Below are 17,054 nucleotides of genomic sequence, written 5' to 3' on the forward strand. Positions count from 1 at the left end.
TTCATTCATCCATGATGGACAAGGTAATTCTGTATTTGTTTCTGTGCATTAGCTGCTTCACAAGGTGACATTGAGATATTTATCTACAAAGTCAGTTCTTTGTTCTGGATTAGGACATCCTCATTATGGGATTTTCCAGGATTGTGGGTTTTTTTTTTTAAGTTTGTTCCTCATTTCAGGGTGGAAATGTATTCTTGTTGCAACCTTTCACACGTTGAAATAGCTTGGCACAGCATCACATGCAGATGCATTATCCATTTACTTGGTTCTCCAATAGGACACAGTGGGAGAAGATGTTACCCTCCTAAGATATAGGAAGGAGATATCATTCAAGAAGACTGGTTTCTGTATGAGCATGCTTGTAAAAATCTTCTCTAGGGTGCAAAACAGAGCTCAAAAACTCTGAAGACATCACTTCAGGAACATATCAAACATTGTTTTCAGTTGCTTGCTTGTAAGGGTTTGTAAAATGCTTGCAGTGTGCTCCTATGGGGGAAGCCAGCTGGTGCAGGCTCCATACATCAAATGCTGGTTTAAGAAGTTGAAACGTAAAGAGAAGAATACTTCCTCATTACACATCATGGAGATAAAAAAAAGACTTTTCTTCACCAGTAGTGGAGCATTCACCATTTACTGTCTATGATCAGTTTCTAAGCAAAAGTAACAGAACAACTTCTTCTGGGATGCCAGGAATAGGCCTGAAAACACAAAAGGAAAAAACAGAAGAAATAACAGAGAACAGAATGAAATTAATTCATAATTAAAATGCTCAAAAGTTCACTTCTTCAAAATCTGATTTCAATTTACACAAGATCAGGACGTTGCACAAACAGCAATGATAGCTAGACTTGAAGTTCTTACGAGTTCTAACTAAACGCTACAGATATACTGAACTAAAAACTTACTTGCTCACACAGAAGCAGCGTGTCCAGCAACAAATATCACACTGCTGGGAAAGTGGTAGGTAGCTATGTCGTTTCTTAATTGTGACACAGAAATATACTGTAGCAAGGGAAGTGTGGTGTTGGGAAAAGAATACACACACTGCACCTTGATTGTGTATTTGGCCACAATTTCAAAAAAAAACAGGTACCATAAACCAGGAGCTAATTAACCACAATCTACAAGTCTATGAATACCACAAGTGAAGAAAGATGTTCATAGTGGTTGTAAGAACACAGAAGTTAGGTACTTTTCCTGCTCCACTTGCTTTTTTTCATTTACTCAAGAGCGAGAATCCCAGGGTGACTACACCTATGCTCCAGCACCACTAGAACTTCCTTGGCATCACTGATCATAGTGGCAGTTTGAAATGAAGTCTTTGTTTTAAACCGATGATGCCAGCTTACTGGCAAGATGAAACTGTGTAGGGTCACAACCATGTTGCTGCCAAGAGATCATTTTTCTCTTCTATAGCAGGAAGCCCATCAATCACTCTCTCTATGCTGCAATGTGGGAAAGGGGGAAGATTTCATATACACACCAGTTTTTATTCTTCCTCCATTAATCTCTTCCCCCCTTTATCTGGTTTTTCCTTGCCTATGTCTCCCTCCCTGCTCTAGATCACCTTCATTCCTGGCTTGGCAAATAGCTGAAATTCATCTTCTTGTTAACATTTTAGGGTCCCATACTGAAAAAGAGTGAGTGGATATTAGGTGGATAAGAAAAACACAACTATTGTACACATCTCTCTAACTTTCTCACCAAGTTCAAAGCACTTCACAAATATTAATGAATTTCACATCATCATCACACCCATATAAGTAGGAAGAACTTATTCTCATTATACAGATGGGGTAACTGTGGCAGAGAGGATGAGTGACTTGCTTAATGTCACATCAGAAGTCTATGGTGACCTGGAAACAGAATCCAGTGTTTCCTGATCCCCTGTTTTTTGCCTTAACCGCAAAAACATCTTTCCTCATTGCAAGAGACAAAAATGAAATCAAAGCCCTGGAATTTGTTAGTCAAAATGTCAAATATTAAACATCAGCATAAAAGAGAACGCAAATAGCATTCATTCTTGCTAGAATAAATAATTAAATCAGGCTCAGTTATCAGGAGCAACCCAAGCAGACACTCTGGTAACAGTCCAGTACCCCAAAGCATCCCATGGAAAGCCAAATCCCCCTGGGACTCACTTTAAAAACAAAAATCAAAAAAAAAAAATCAAAAACTAAAAAGAAACAGATAGTTTATACTTACCCTTAACCTCATGGCCACATGTGCCATCATTTTCCACCCAGAGCCCTTCCTTTTCAGTTTGCTGATTGGCACTCAAAATGGAATACAAGTGAACCTGATTGGCACAACAAGATTGATAATAAACAAATAAATAAAACAAAGAAAAGAGCAAAGCAAGAACAAAATTTCTGTATGAGGGCAGATGTGCCTGACTGAATAGGAGAAGCTAGGGGGTCAGCCAGGATCTGCAGGAGGAAGCTCCCTAACAATCCTTCCCTGCCCCCTGCCCCCCCCCCCCAAAAACCCGTTCCATACTTTTCCACTCAAACCCAACAGCTCTCCAAGTTCACACCGAGGCTCTTTCCCAGCAATTTACTTCCCTCTCCCTCAGCTCCTTCATTACCCCTGACTCTCCCAAGCCTTTGCTCTGCTTCTGAGGGGTGTGGGAAATATGGTTCTGTACTGTTGTTTAAATAAATTATTACTCATAGTTATGTATTAATATGCCTAGCAAGGAATCTATTTGTCAAAAAACATTTCCTGAATCTTTTTTGTCGTCTGTATTGTTACAGACATACTTGCTGACAGATATTTTGAAATAAATAACCAAAAATAATTGAAATGTGGTGTGATTATACTGTGTTATCTTGACAAATAAAAATTCTGCACACAATATTTTAAAATTCTGCAAAAGTCTGTATATTTTAATTTTTTGGTGCAGAATTCCACCAAGAGTAAACACTGTACTCCTCAGCCTCCTAAAATGTACATATCCATACCTCATTAAGACCACCAGTAAATCCATGCACAGAAGAGCTCACTTGGAGAACTAGGTATACACTACATTACTGCCCATACTGATTTTAACTGGATTTGTTCTGTAAGAAATTTTTTTTTGGTGATAATTGCTCAACACACTGGGAGTGAGATTTCTCAGAAACTGAGGTGAATGGAATTATTGCAGGTTGATAAAACAAATATATCTTTAACGCCTGTCTAAAGAGTTGTAGGGGGAAGGAATAATATCAGGCCTCAAGAATGTGATGCTGACAACCCAAATGGTAGAATGATGGATCACCTGTAAGCAGGGTTGCTTCATTACACAGAGCTTACACAATTAAAAAAACACTCCCAACATAACCCAATTCCCAAAACACGAAAGCATTCTGATCCTTTTTATTCTCCTCCTCCTGCATTGCAGAACATTTTCACAGGCCGAGAAGAGCCAGAACCTTTAGCCAAGATACAAACCACTGTGATCTACTGTGATTTCTAGCTCTATTTTCTCAAGTTAGTCCTTACATTTTCACATTGTAAAGGTCAGAATTTGACACTCTCAAATCCAACTAAACTAACTAACTATACAATAGATAATTTTGAGAGAACGGAACACAACATTAAGTCCTTCATAGAAGGATGACTGATTTGATAAAGAATAGTGAGCCTGAGCTCTCAGAAGCCTATACATCATGACCAAAGGAAAGAGACAATTTCCAAGAGATGTTCGAATCAGCAAAGTAAGACCCGAGACTATGAGTGAACTACATATTAAAATAAGTCCCATTTTTAATATTTCATCTGCTGCTGCCGCCTTTTCATAACTACATAATGCAAATCAGTGCCTCAACTAGTAATGTATCAGAGAGGTAGCCGTGTTAGTCTGGATCTGTAAAAAGCAACAAAATCCTGTGGCACCTTGCAGACTAACAGATGTACTGGAGCATAAGCTTTCATGGGTGAATCTAGACATCACACTCACACAAGTAGCATCAACTAGTAATATACCTCAATTTGCTACGGACAAAATTTTCAGACATATCCACTAACTTCATATTTAAATTTTTAGGATGCTCAGCTTGACATCCTTTCTACCTGATTTTCAGAGGTGATGTGGAACCATTAATCACACTAACATCAATGGAAACTGCACGTGCTCTGAACTTTTGAAAATCAGGCACAAGTGAATGAAGTTTATTTAAAATTAGTGAACACTTCTTTAAAAAGTTGCTACTTACAAAAAAAGGATTGTTTGGTCATAAGATTAGTAATTTACAGGTATGCTGCACAGGATTTTATTTTAGTTGATAACTGTCAGTAAACACCCATTTTAGCTGACACTGAAATCAATGGAAGAAACAAGCCCTCTGCACCCCTGGTGTCACACAGGAATAAGAGGTGCAGATGAATCCTTGTGCTGCATCAGGGCCTGTGATACCTGATCCTTGCAGGCATAGGGTGTGGGGGGAGGCTGCAGACCTGGCAGGGCAGAGCAGAGACTAGGACTGCAAGAAGGACTCACCTAGCTGAGGGTGAGGTCGCAAGGTGCTGAATGGCTCCTGGGGGAGTGCAGGGAGCCCTCTGCCCCGCTGCTACAGACCCACTCTCTCACTCACCATCAGGGAATGTCAGAGGTCTCTGCTCTGCCCTGCCAAGACCACAGGCTTCCTCACAATTTGCACCTGCAGGGACTGGCAGCTCCCTTGTGGCAGAAGTGTGGCCATGACATGGGAGATGTAGACGGTTCCCTGCATGGCTGCAGGGACGTGCTGCCCAATCCCTGCAGGCACAAGGTGCGGGACAGGCTGTAGTCATCCTGGCCCAGCAGATCAGAGACAACCCAGCCAGGGCTGCAAGGAGGAGGAGGAGGAATTGTCCCCAATGACAGAGGAGCCCACTCCACTGCTGAATGTCTCCATCCCCCGGGCAGAAGCCATTTCAGCAACAGTGTGATCTCAACCATGGATAGGGACTCACGGAAGGGTGCGGGGAGGGGAAGGGTGGTGTTGGTTCTGCTCCACCCAGTCAGGATGCCAGCCTCCCCTGCACCTTCTGCCAAAGGGATTGGGTGTCACCAGCCCCGCAGGGACCCCTCCGCAGCTCCACTGTCATGACCACACTCCCTCACTCACGTGCCAGGAAGGTGGGAGCCATCTCTGGTCAGAACTGCTCAGCAACAGGGTGACCTTCCTCACAGCGAGGGGGCTCATCCTCCTTGCAGCTCCAAACTTGGAGAATCTGCTCCACAGGCCAGGAACACAGCCTCTCCCGCACCTTGCACCCTGGTGTCTTGGACCCCTCAGCCACTCAGGGAGGCTCCTGTAGCCCTGCTGTTAGCACTGCCCTAATCCTAACCCCAGCCTTACCCACCCCAACTGTAAAAATAAAAATACTTAGAAATGGGAGGGGGTGGGTGGAGGTTAAATTGATAAAAACTGTCAAAATTAGGAAAAAAATTCTAAATTTTGCCAAGCCTATTTACTGGAGTTTCTCCCCATCCCAGCCAGCATTCCTATTGACGTACATATTTACTATCGTGAGGTTAATGTGCTATTAGCAAAGGAAAATGGGATTCTAAAAATGCATTGTTGTTCGATACTAGACTTCAACAGGTTCCACAAAAGGGTGCTTAGTTTACAAGACAATCAGATTTTCCAGCTGCCAGCATTGAAAACTTAAGGTGGTTTCTAAAATACTACAATTTGCATGCAAGTGCTCTCACTCTGCCCTCCATACAGTATCATTAAAAATTAAAGTTACCCAGCACATACAGAAGTATGAGGCAGAATAAGATACAGCTCACCTTTAAATTTAAAGACTTATTTTGTTGCCAGTAAACAAAGCAGTTACAACTTTAAAGCTTTGTATGGAACACATATTAACAGTAAGGTGTCCTTTTGATAATTACTTTTCTGTTATTTATGGAGGTGTCAGTAGCAACTCCAAAGTTAAGATTAAGTAGCATGGGAAAATTTACCAGCGTAATTATACTAGTATAACTTCATGTGGACACACTTATTAAGATGAAACATTGCACTTTTCCAGTTAATTTATATTACTTTGGAAATGGTATAAGCTAAACTGGAAAAAGGCACTCAGACTAGAACAAGACTGTCCACACAAGCAGTTATACTAGTATAACTACAGTGGTATAATTATGCCAGTGAATTTCCCTGTGTAGACAAGCTCTTAGTCTCCTAATTCAAGATAATTTGAGTTTTGTCCAGATTAATCAACAGAACTGTTCAGATCCACCACGTACTTGTTTTTCTAATACCACCTGTCTGACCAGCTGTGCTTTGCCAAGCAGGGCAGCAAGGGCTGATATCTGGAGAAGAGAATGGGTTTGGAATGGATGGGGGTGCGGGAAAGAAGTAACATAGGTTTGTGAGCGCACACAAAGGCAAAGTGATTGAAGGTCATGTGTGATGGATGTAGGCAAGGAAGCATGGAGGAGGCAAAAATCAAGATTACAGATTACAAGAGACTACTAACTACGGATTTTCTGTTTTTCATGGTTGCACCGGTGGCATGGTCACTTAAGCAAGTTAAATAAACCAGGGGTGGCATGGTATTTATGAGAGGTGGTTTTTACCATCATGGGAAAAACCAGTTAGTCTCAGTTTAAGGCATTTTCTATTTCTATTTTGTCAATGCACACCTCATTTCAATTAGTTTTAGTTACATAGTCAAACTATGGTTACATAAGGCAGTAGATTTGTAATTAATTTAGGGTAATACAAATAAAGTAAAACTGCAGTGGACATAATACAAATACATGTAATTATAACACTAAATATTGGAAGGTCTGTATACAATTTAGTTTGATATTTTCTCAAGGAAGTTATACATGTTATCACATGTTTCAGTTTTCAATATTATATAAACAAAAGTAAAAAACATTTGATTATATGAAAATGACAATAATGCAGGGTTGCACACTTGAAGCATTAAGCGATCAGAAGCACAAAAAGTTGCAGACTACCAGTCTAGATCCATTTGGCTAGGCATCATTTTGTAGCAGAAGACTAACTGATGTAATGGACAGACCAAGCCTATTCCTGTATTTTTAATGGATGTATCCGTAATTTCAAAAAATTCATTCTGCGTTTGCTGAACTTGCTGGACACCAGTACAATTATTTTTCCAGTTCAAACCAAGTTTAAGACAGTATTTATCAGCACTCTGTCCTAAACTAGTTTTTCCAGGAAATTGCCAATTGGAGTTTAACTGCTTTTTAACCATGTTTTTGATTTGAGAGAATATATATGAGAGCTACACTACCTGCTAGGCTCTAATGGTTTCATAAGCAATGGTCCCCAGAGCTAATTTTTCCTTCAGATCCTCCTTTTCTATCACAAGTATTGATTCAAAATGCAGTTTTGGTCAGAAAACTGAGCAACTAAAAATGGCAGCTTCTTGACAGATCTGCTTTTTGTAATTGCTTCTAGTATTTTCTTCCATATTCTTTGATAAAAAGATTTTGCTCATGTTCTCCGGCAGCATAAGTTGGATTCCATTCTGCCTTCTGCATCAGCAACAAAAATGTGAACAAACTTCCAACTGCAGATTTATTTATTTTTACTGTCAATTAGGTAAGAAGGAGTATCTTGATTTTCACATCAGTGCGGAATGGAAACAGAATAGTAAGGGGAAAGTTCCTGTAAAAAACACCATCTGAACTAGGATTCCATGTTTTCGCTGAAGAAGTTAATGGCATCTCAAGCACTTGAAGCCTGGCCACAAAATGCTCCAATAGGAGCTTACAATCAGTCCAGAAATGAATGTCCTTCACTGTCCTGCTATTGTATTCTAGAGAGAGGTTTTAAAAAGAAGCCAGAACACCATGCTATGCAATCATGAGGAAAAATAAAACAGAATCAAGGTCAGAAAAAAAAGTTTGAGAGAACTTCCCTTTCTTTCATTTTTCCTTCTCAAAGACTATGTTGACCTATGAAGGTAGAGGGATGGACACAGATAATCTCCTGAGTTCCTCAAACAAATCCTCCTGACAGGGAAAGGAAGGTAGAAATTGCTCAACAGCAATTCTTCAGATTCAGGCAGCATTTTTAGCCCCCGCTGGCCAAGGGAGTTTAGAACATTGACAGTCAGGTCCTCAGTCCCCACCAGCCCCTCGCCCACGGGAACAAGATTATAAGGTTTTATTTTCTGCAGCTTTTGGGGAGCCAGTGCAGCTTAATGTAATCATTAAACCATGTTCAATGTACGTACTCCTATCATGGGTTGAGTAGAAGTGGTGAGTGCAAGCATGTGAAGGAGGAGGGAGTTACTTGGCTTCTTATTATTCTGTTAATTCTAGTCAGAAGCATGTCCATATTTATTCTGGAATATCCTAGCAACATATTCACCTCTTGCAGAATCGAAGAGAACAGAATCTAAGCTTTAATTTGAAAAAAGAAAGATTTCTTGTAAGAAAATCTTCCTAATACAAACTGAGAGAATCAACATGAGTTCAGTCTTCCTGAATATGCATACAATCTAAAACAATAGTTAATTCGAACTTAAATACAGTATAATTTAATTATGGGCATTGATAACTATTTCACTTCTAGTTATTTTATCAGTAACATGCATCTAATTTCAAATATCCTGCCATGTTTTCCACATGTGTCCGAAACTTCAAATGTCCTCTACCTACCTACCTTCCTCCTGAAAAGTACAATGTAGTGATGTATTTTCAACATCAAATTCTAGAGCAAACTGAAAATTTAATGACAGCATTACCAAATTAAACACCAAGAATTCTATGCTTATTGTATTAATCATTTACAGATTTAACCGAGTAAAAATTTTGGAAGTTCTTTCACTGGAGGTTTTCAAAAGGAGGCTGGATAGCCAACTGTCATGGATGGGTTACACAACAAATCCTGCATCTTAGGCAGAGGGATAGACTAGATCAGGGGTTATCACAACATTTTTGGGGACCTCAGGAGTGTGGCCACCAACTCTTGCTAGTGGCTGCTCTGACAATTTTTCCTAAAATAATTAACTTTAGGAAAAACAAATAAATATGCACATATACATGTCCAAATTGTAACTTATGTATGTAGGGTGTTTTGTTTTTTTTCTGCAGACTCAACAATAAAAAAAAAAAATGTACAGTTGTCTCTATTCTTTACTGGACCTAAATAAAATAAAAACTCAAATAAGGTGCTTTTCATGTTCCCGTCGTCTTCTTTTTTTTTTTTTTTTTTTATTAAAGACTTGCTAGCTAGTAAATCTCCTGCTGTGAAAAGTGATATTTGTATATTTGTTAATATCACCTTTCACAGCTCTCAGCTAGCTACTACATCTGCTGTGAAAAGTGATATTAGCAAACCTAGGAATATCAGTTTTCACAGAAAAGTCTTCTTAGACCTGGCAAGTCAAGGAACAAACTAAACTCTAGATGGGGAGGTGGGCAGGAGGCAGCAGGGGCCGGGGTGATGGGGAGTGGTGGTGAGCCTGGGGCTGGTGCCTGCTGTCATGTGGCCAGGGTCACAGCCCGGAGCCTCATGGCTGTAGCCCAGAGCCCTGCAGCTAGGGCCTGGAGCCTGCTATCCTGTGGCTGGAGCCTGCAGACCATCACCCCTAGGCTGAAGCCCGAAGCCAGAGCACCAATGCCCCCAGGAACTCATACTGGTTGCCTGCTCCTCTGGCATTTGTGGCTCCAAGAGGCTGTGGCAGAAAGAAAAAGCCCCTGGTGGCCATGTTTGAGACACGCTGGACTAGATGACCCCATGGTCCCTTCTAACCCTATGATTCTATGAAAAATTTTCTTTTACCACATCAGAACAAAGGCCTACATGCATAATTTAGTAAGTACACTGACCTTGGCAACAAGTTACAAATCTGGAAAAGGGGAAGCCTGTTTTTAAATAATATTGTATTATGTGAATTTTCCCATTGTTTTTAGAATACTTTCCTGGTTGCTGTCTTCAATAATCATTTGGAAACTTGAAACTGAAATCAGTTTTCTTGTTAATATTTCCCTCTCTCCAGGGTCCATACAATCACCTTTACTGCTGTAGGACTGTTTGTGAATCTTGACTTTGAATTTTAAACATCTAAAATCCATTCCCTTGTATGCACCCCTCACCCAATGCAACACACTCACAGATAATAGAGGAAGAAAAAGTAGGTGAAGTCATCAATTTAACAGGAGTTCCACTAAGATCCAGACTTCATATATAAAAGATACAATCTTTTAATAGTGTAATTTTCAATCCTCTCAATTTTTGTAATCTGAAATATTCAGCACTCTTTTCACCAGCTGAATAGACTAAATTCAAATTATGTGTTTTGATTTTTCTGCCACCTGCACACCAACGGTTGCAGCTGTTCTCTCAACATAAATTTCAGCTGATTTACTAAGCAGGAAATACGTTCTTCTAACCATCTGCTGCAGCCTACTAACAAAACTGTATCTAATGCATCACTCTGGATTAACAATACTTCCAGCGTCTCTAAAGTTATTCGGACTTCTTCAGTGTGTATTCGAGCTCTCCTCATTCAGACAGACTTGAATTCAGCGCCCTTTAAACCAGCACTCCAAACTATTTCTGCTATGGTTTTCTACGAACCCTTGAACTATATTAGTATTAAAGTACAACAGCGATAAGGCCAAAGATAGGCGATATAAACCACAGCAGCCGGGTAGCTTCTGGAGAAGAATTATTAACTTGAGTAAACTAGCGTGTGTGTGTGAGAGACATTCAGATGCGGGGAATCGAATTAAACACTCCCCCTGGAATGCCGAGGCTCCAGTTTTGGAGCATCGCTAATACACACAGTCTGCCAGGCCCAGCCCAATCCAGGGGGCTGAGGGAGTGGGAATGAGATGGCGAAGAGGGGGCACACACACACCCAGCCCAGTCAAGGGAATACCATACACACAACACACACGGCGGGGGAGGGGACTGGAGACATCGAAGACGTACGTGCCTGTGACCGGATCCAGCCCGCTCCGCGATTAACGGGGTGGGGTGGGGTAGGTACTTAACCTGACCGAGTACCAGCCGGAATTCGTACCCGGCCAGGCCCAGCCCAATCAGGGTGCAGGACGGGGAGATGGGTACATAGATACCCGGGCCCAGCCCAATCAGGGAGCGGTGAGGTCCCGCCGCTAGCCAGGCTCACTCCCGCTCCTCAGGCAGTCGATCCCCGCTCCGTTTACCTGCGCCTGGCCGAGGCCGCCGGGCCGGAGCCGGAGCCGGAGCCGGCCCTCTCTCCTCCGCCTCTTCCTCTCACTCCGCCATCTTCCCCCGCTCACCTCGGCCACCCAGCTGAGGGCTCAGGCACCCACCACCTCCAGCCCCGCCCACTCGAGAGACAACCTATCGGGCACCGCGTCGTCATCCTTCCGCCTTCGACGAGCATTTGTCAGTGGATGCATCCGTCAGAAGACCTCGGCGCCCGCCTGCACAACTTTCTCCTCTGATTGGTCAGAAGGGGAGCACCTTTTTCCGAAAGTATTGGTTACCCCGCGGGATAAGACCTCCCCTCTCACTCAACCTCCCACCCCTCCCCACACCTATATTTAAAGGGACCGTTTAGAATTAAACGTGTGTTCATGTCACTGCGCGGGAAAGCCAGTGGGGAAGGGGGCGGTAGCGCTACTGGGGAGCGAGGCCAGGGGGCCGGAGCCCAGCCCTTACCGAAGGCGTCGAAGGTTGTGGCGCCTACTCACCCAAGGCTGTTTTAGCGGGAAAGCCCCACGCTGCCTGAGCTGATCCCCCATTCGCCCGCATGGGATTTGAGCCTGTTGTGCCAGGGAACGTTTAGTACCACCAGCAACGCCTGCCCCGCCCTATCAGCTAGGACAGACATCCCGGAGCCGGCCTGGCAGCTAGGCTAGTATCCCTCTCGGTATTTGTACAAGGGAGGGGTAAAACTTATGTGCACTTGTGCCCCATTCCCACCTTAAAAAAAAAAAAGCTAAAGCTAAATCCTAGATTGGCCCCCTTCCTGTTTTTCCACAGGAACCCCCACGTGTTGTTTTAAACCTTTACACATTGTCTAAATACAGTTGTCCTGATTACGCTAGACAAAAAGAGAAGTGTTAAGTTTTTCTAAGTGTATCAAAAGTAGGAAGCCTGCTAACAATCACTAGGGCCACTGGACAATCAACACACTAAAGAAGTACTCACAGAAGATAAGGAAATTGTGGGAAAGTTAAACTAAACTGTTTGCTTTGGTCTTCACTGCAGAGGACCTAAGGGAGATTCCTATACCTGTCTTTTTTTGTGACAAATCTGAGAAACTGTCCCAGATTGAGGCATCAATGGAGGTGGTTTTGGAACAGACTGATAAATAGTAATAAATCACCAGGACCAGATTGCCTTTGACGCATCTTCCACTGGCCCCTATCAGAAGGCAAGATATTGGGATAGATGGACAATTGACCTGACCCAATATGGCCATTCTTATGAATCCACTGTTGTCTGTGGTAGTTTGTTTCAACAGTTAATCATCCTCACTGTTAAAAATTTGTGCTTACAGAATGAAACCAGGGTAGAGGAGATCTTTTTCCCATAAAATCATGTTAACCAGCCTCATATTGCTGTCCTTTAATTATCAATTGAATCTAATTTTTTTTTCCATTATTTTCCCTGGATTGACATCAGACTAACCCGCCTCTGGTTACTTTAGTCATCTGTTTAAACTTTTGACTATTAGCACAACAGTAGCACTTTTCCAGTCTCCTGCCATAACACTGGTATTCCAAGATTAAAAATAAACAGCAAGCCTCAAAAGTTCTTATCCTTCTTCTGGTAAGGATAAACAAGAATGTTTAAACATCCTCTTTGATTACTAGTGGACTGGAAAGTACTTCCTTATGGTAAGTGCAGCATCCTCTCTTTGCACCTATAAGTATTTCTTGAACAGTCCTGTGTTTAAATTGAGAGATGCAGTCACCCTCTGAGATCTCAACCTTCACTGACAGTTTCAGTTCTCAGCTATAATTAAACAGTCTGTGGGGTAAAGCCCATGAATATTACAAACAGGGCTTCTGTTGAGGTTTGCCCACAACCAGGGGACTCTTTTGTAGGATCTTAGATCCATCACGAGTCCATATTCAGATCAAAACTCTAATCCTGCATCGTTGGCATTGCTTTCCCCACACAACTTATTACACACCAAAATGCTACAATAAAAAAAGTTTAGATTGTAAAAAGTAAGCACACAGCAGTTCAACACCCCCTCCTCCCCGAATTTAAGGTTGTACAAGTAACTTCAATTCTTCCGTTATGCAAATGCATTATGCTAGTCTTGTTAAATTAGTGCACACTACCTTTTGCCTTCTTAAGGATCCTGCTTCTTTTGTTGCACTGTAGATCTACCCTCACTTCTCAATTATAGCTAGTAAAAAAAAAAAACAAAAAAACCCAACACCCTACACTTCTCCCCACCAAATTGCAACCCCTGCATACTCCACCTGGTATGTAAAAGTCAAGCTTAATATTCCCCCCCTCCACACTCCCTCATGCATCAGTCCTGCACTAAGATGTTCTATAGGCTCAAATTGGTCTTCAATTATACCTTTGCATTCCAATTGTTATTAATGCGGTTGCACAGCTAGCAGCAAAATATGGCCCTGAAACAAACTTTTTTTTTAAAACTCATGCATAAGTCAGCATAGCATTCAGCTCTCTGTCACAAAGCTGTGTGGTCTCTAAAGTATCTTAGAGTACACAGCTAGATATGGCTAAGTATGCAGAGCATATCTATTAAATTATCTTTTAAAACCAGACTAGAAGTGCACTTAACAGGAACTAGTGCAGGCATGGGCAAAAAACTATCCACATCCAGGCTATCACACCATTTAATCTGGTCCTCAGCTCCAGCCAGGGAGCAGGGTCTGGGGCTTGCCCCACTCCATGTGGCTCCCAGGAAGCAGCCAGCAAGACAACTCCCCCACTTCCAGTTCCTATCTAATACACGCAGGCGCAACCAGGCAGTTCTGTGCAGTGCCCCGTCTGAAGGCACTGCCCCCACAGCTCCCATTGGCCACGGTTCCCGGCCAATGGGAGCTGCAGATGTGGTGCCTGCGTATGTGACAGTGTGCAGAGCTGCCTGGCCATGCCTCGCAGCCGGAGAGGGGACATGCTTTCCCTCTCTTGCCCCCCAAACCCCTCATCCTCAGCCCCACCCAGAGCCATCACCCCCCATGCCTCAATAGCCAGTCCCATCTCTGATCCCCCTCCCACCCTCTAAACCCATTGGTCCCAGCCCAGAGCCCTTTCCTGCACCCCAAACCTCTCATCTCAGAGCCCTCACCCACCCTGTAACCCAACCCAGAGCTCCCTCCCGCACCCTGAACTCATTTGTACTCCCACCACAGATCCCACACCCCCAGCCGGAGCCCTCACCCCTACCACCAATTTTGTGAGCATTTATGCCCCGCCATACAATTTCCATACCCCAATGTGGCCCTCAGGCCAAAAAGTTTGCCCACCCTTGAACTAGTGGGATGACAGGAAGGAACAAACAATAGTTTAGAACAGTGGAGAGATTATAAAGCAGTAGGCTCAAGTTACTCATGGACTCATGGGTAAGTACTGCAAGTCTTCCCTTTAACAGATGCCCTATTATGGAGCTGAGACTTAGCATAACATTTCTCTCAGTTTGAGCTTCCTTGCAGGGAGGATAGGATGGCAAATGACAGCTTGTTTCAAAGTCATGACTGCTTCAGTTAATTACAGAATTTTTATAGATAATCTTCTTGAAGAAAGGAGATTACTTTAGGTTGCTTTCTGAAGTGTGTAGAATCAGATTAATTGTAGAGCCTAACACCAGTCTTAAGATTGTTCTGCAGTGAACAGAGACCGTCACCACCACATAGGCACAATTTTTACAGTGAAGAGGTTTATTTATGCATTGATAAATACAGTATCTGAACTCATTGGGACAATAAGGCACAACTGTTCACTACAACTACACAGGCAGAAGAAAAAAATAGAAACACCTACTTTTAAATAAGCAAATCAAAGTCTATAAAATCATGTACCTTTCCATGTTAACATTGTCACATTCTTCTCCTTTTTACAATTCCTATTTTACATAATATGGTCATAAAACCAGAATGTTTCCTTCTTGTACAGAGCAGAAATCTTTTACATTTCTCTGGCCTTACTACTAAACTGCAGTCTGAAAATTTCAGAATGCAACATTTCTTTCGGCAACTCAATTAAAAAACAGAGTGTCTGAAGAAACCACTGAAAGATTTTTTAATACAACTGAGTAAAGGAACTAAAGAAATCCATTTGAGGGTTGAATCTTAGCTCAATACTTACAGAAACTTATGTTAACACATGATGTAGAGGTGGGTGGAAGTACTTAAACACTGATTTTTCAATAGAGAAGGACCTCCAGGCCAATTCAAGACACTCCACCTGTACTGGTTGTCAGATCATTTATTGACTTATCCACATAGTGCACAAGAAGCTGTGCACCCAATGAATTTGGAGATTTACAGCTGGACACATTCATTGCTTTTGATTCCTTGATTTAATATAGTCTTGCTATTAAGTTTTTAATTTTAAAAAATTATCCTTTCAGTTGTGTTAGTTTCATAAAGATTTGTACCAAGTATCTGATCAGATTATATTCAAGTCTCACCGTTTAATCTGAACTAGGATATAGTAGGCAGTTCCCTAAAAATACTTGTATCTAAACTTTCATGAAAGTGTTCCAAGTACAGCTAAATTAACACCTACAGGGCAGATCCACCAGCCAGGGTGGGGCTCTGATAGACGTTAAAAAAATCATTGGTTTTCAGATTATCCAAGGATTAGTATGAAAGCAGCATAAGGTGTCACTAGTGCTATCACCACTGGACGGTAACAATAACATGAAATCAAGAAAACTAGCCATGCACAAAGTTTGAATTATAAACACTGGTAAATAAATCTGCACTAATGAAAGCAAGAAGTTGTGATGGTGGAGGTACAAGTGCCCTGTGGGAAGGAACGGTCATACAGAAAAGCAAGCTAGGGAGGGGTGCTTTGTGGTCCACTGGCAGTCAAAGCCTGCAAGCTGCTCTTAAGGAAAACACCCACTTCTGCACCTGGTACTGGGGTCGTTTGAGGGTTATGAATTACAGCGTGGAGTCCAGTTTGTTCCACAGAAGTTGCAACCTGCAATCATGACAGATTCCTCTCACCCCTGTGAATTAATTCCTTTGAATTAAGCATTTGAGACTGCTCAGAACTGCCATTACTCCCAATCCTACAGTCCTGCAAAAGAAGCCACAGGACTTAAATGATTAATTTAAGATAGCTCTAAAGGGGAGATCTGGAAAGAGGGAAGAAAGGTCTTGGAAAAAACCAAGTGAGGAGCAAAAAAAAGACAGCTCTGTTGTACTAGCATGGGAGGGAATGAGGCAGTGCTACATTGACACCTAGCACTTACTGAAGGAATGATTTAGCTGAGGTTTGTTTCACACTATACGCTACTCCCAGTTAAAAGAATTCAGATGGCTTTTCTGTGGGATATTACCCTCTCTTGGCTTTCCAGATGTAAAGCTCCAGAAGAATAAGTCTGCAGCAGCAATACATAGGAAGGAAAGGCAATCGCAGTCATACAGCAATGGAGAGGAAGGATCTGAAATAGAGACTTTTTAATGCTTCATTCTGAGCTGCACTGCAGCCACTTCCCTTTGTTCCTGCTACACAGGGAATGTTCACCTTGGTGGAACAAGCTGGTGAGGGGTTGCAGATGTGTTTTTCATGCACCAGTAGCAACACACTAAGCAAAGATGATGGGGAGAAAACTGTGTTCTAGTCCTTAGAAATTAGGAGTGGTAAGGAATGGGTCTCCCATCCATCAGTGAAGAAATCGAATGCTCATTTTCTGCTCTACATCAACCTTCTCCAAAACCTGCAATAAAACCCAGAGACAGCTGGTTAAGTCACTTATGTACACAGTTCTGTTCCAGTTAAAGTGCTGAATGATATTAAAAAGCAAGCAAAAGGAGTATGGGGCAGCCTAGCAAGCCATTCATTCATCTGGAGGCTGCTAATGCTGTGCCCCAGAAGCTAAGCTTTTCTTTTAAAAATTAAGAAAACCACAATGTGAACCAAGTTAACTAA

At 42.1% G+C, this 17,054-nt stretch overlaps 1 protein-coding gene across 3 annotated transcripts in view; it reads right to left on the bottom strand.

The window, feature by feature from the left end:
- The window catches only part of CHP1 (calcineurin like EF-hand protein 1), a 255,811-nt gene that overhangs the window by 201,934 nt on the left and 36,823 nt on the right, over window positions 1–17,054 (bottom strand). For 2 of the 3 annotated variants that reach the window (XM_032769041.2, XM_032769042.2), the window contains one exon: window positions 14,813–16,842. In XM_032769041.2, coding sequence (XP_032624932.1) covers window positions 16,789–16,842 — 54 coding nt within the window. In that variant the 3' untranslated portion in view covers window positions 14,813–16,788. Of the gene's footprint in view, window positions 1–14,812; window positions 16,843–17,054 lie in introns of those variants that run through there. The other variant, XR_012655805.1, reaches the window with a different exon arrangement.

This window comes from Chelonoidis abingdonii, chromosome 4 (genome assembly GCF_003597395.2).
Source record: "Chelonoidis abingdonii isolate Lonesome George chromosome 4, CheloAbing_2.0, whole genome shotgun sequence".
NCBI classification, from domain to species: domain Eukaryota; kingdom Metazoa; phylum Chordata; order Testudines; family Testudinidae; genus Chelonoidis; species Chelonoidis abingdonii.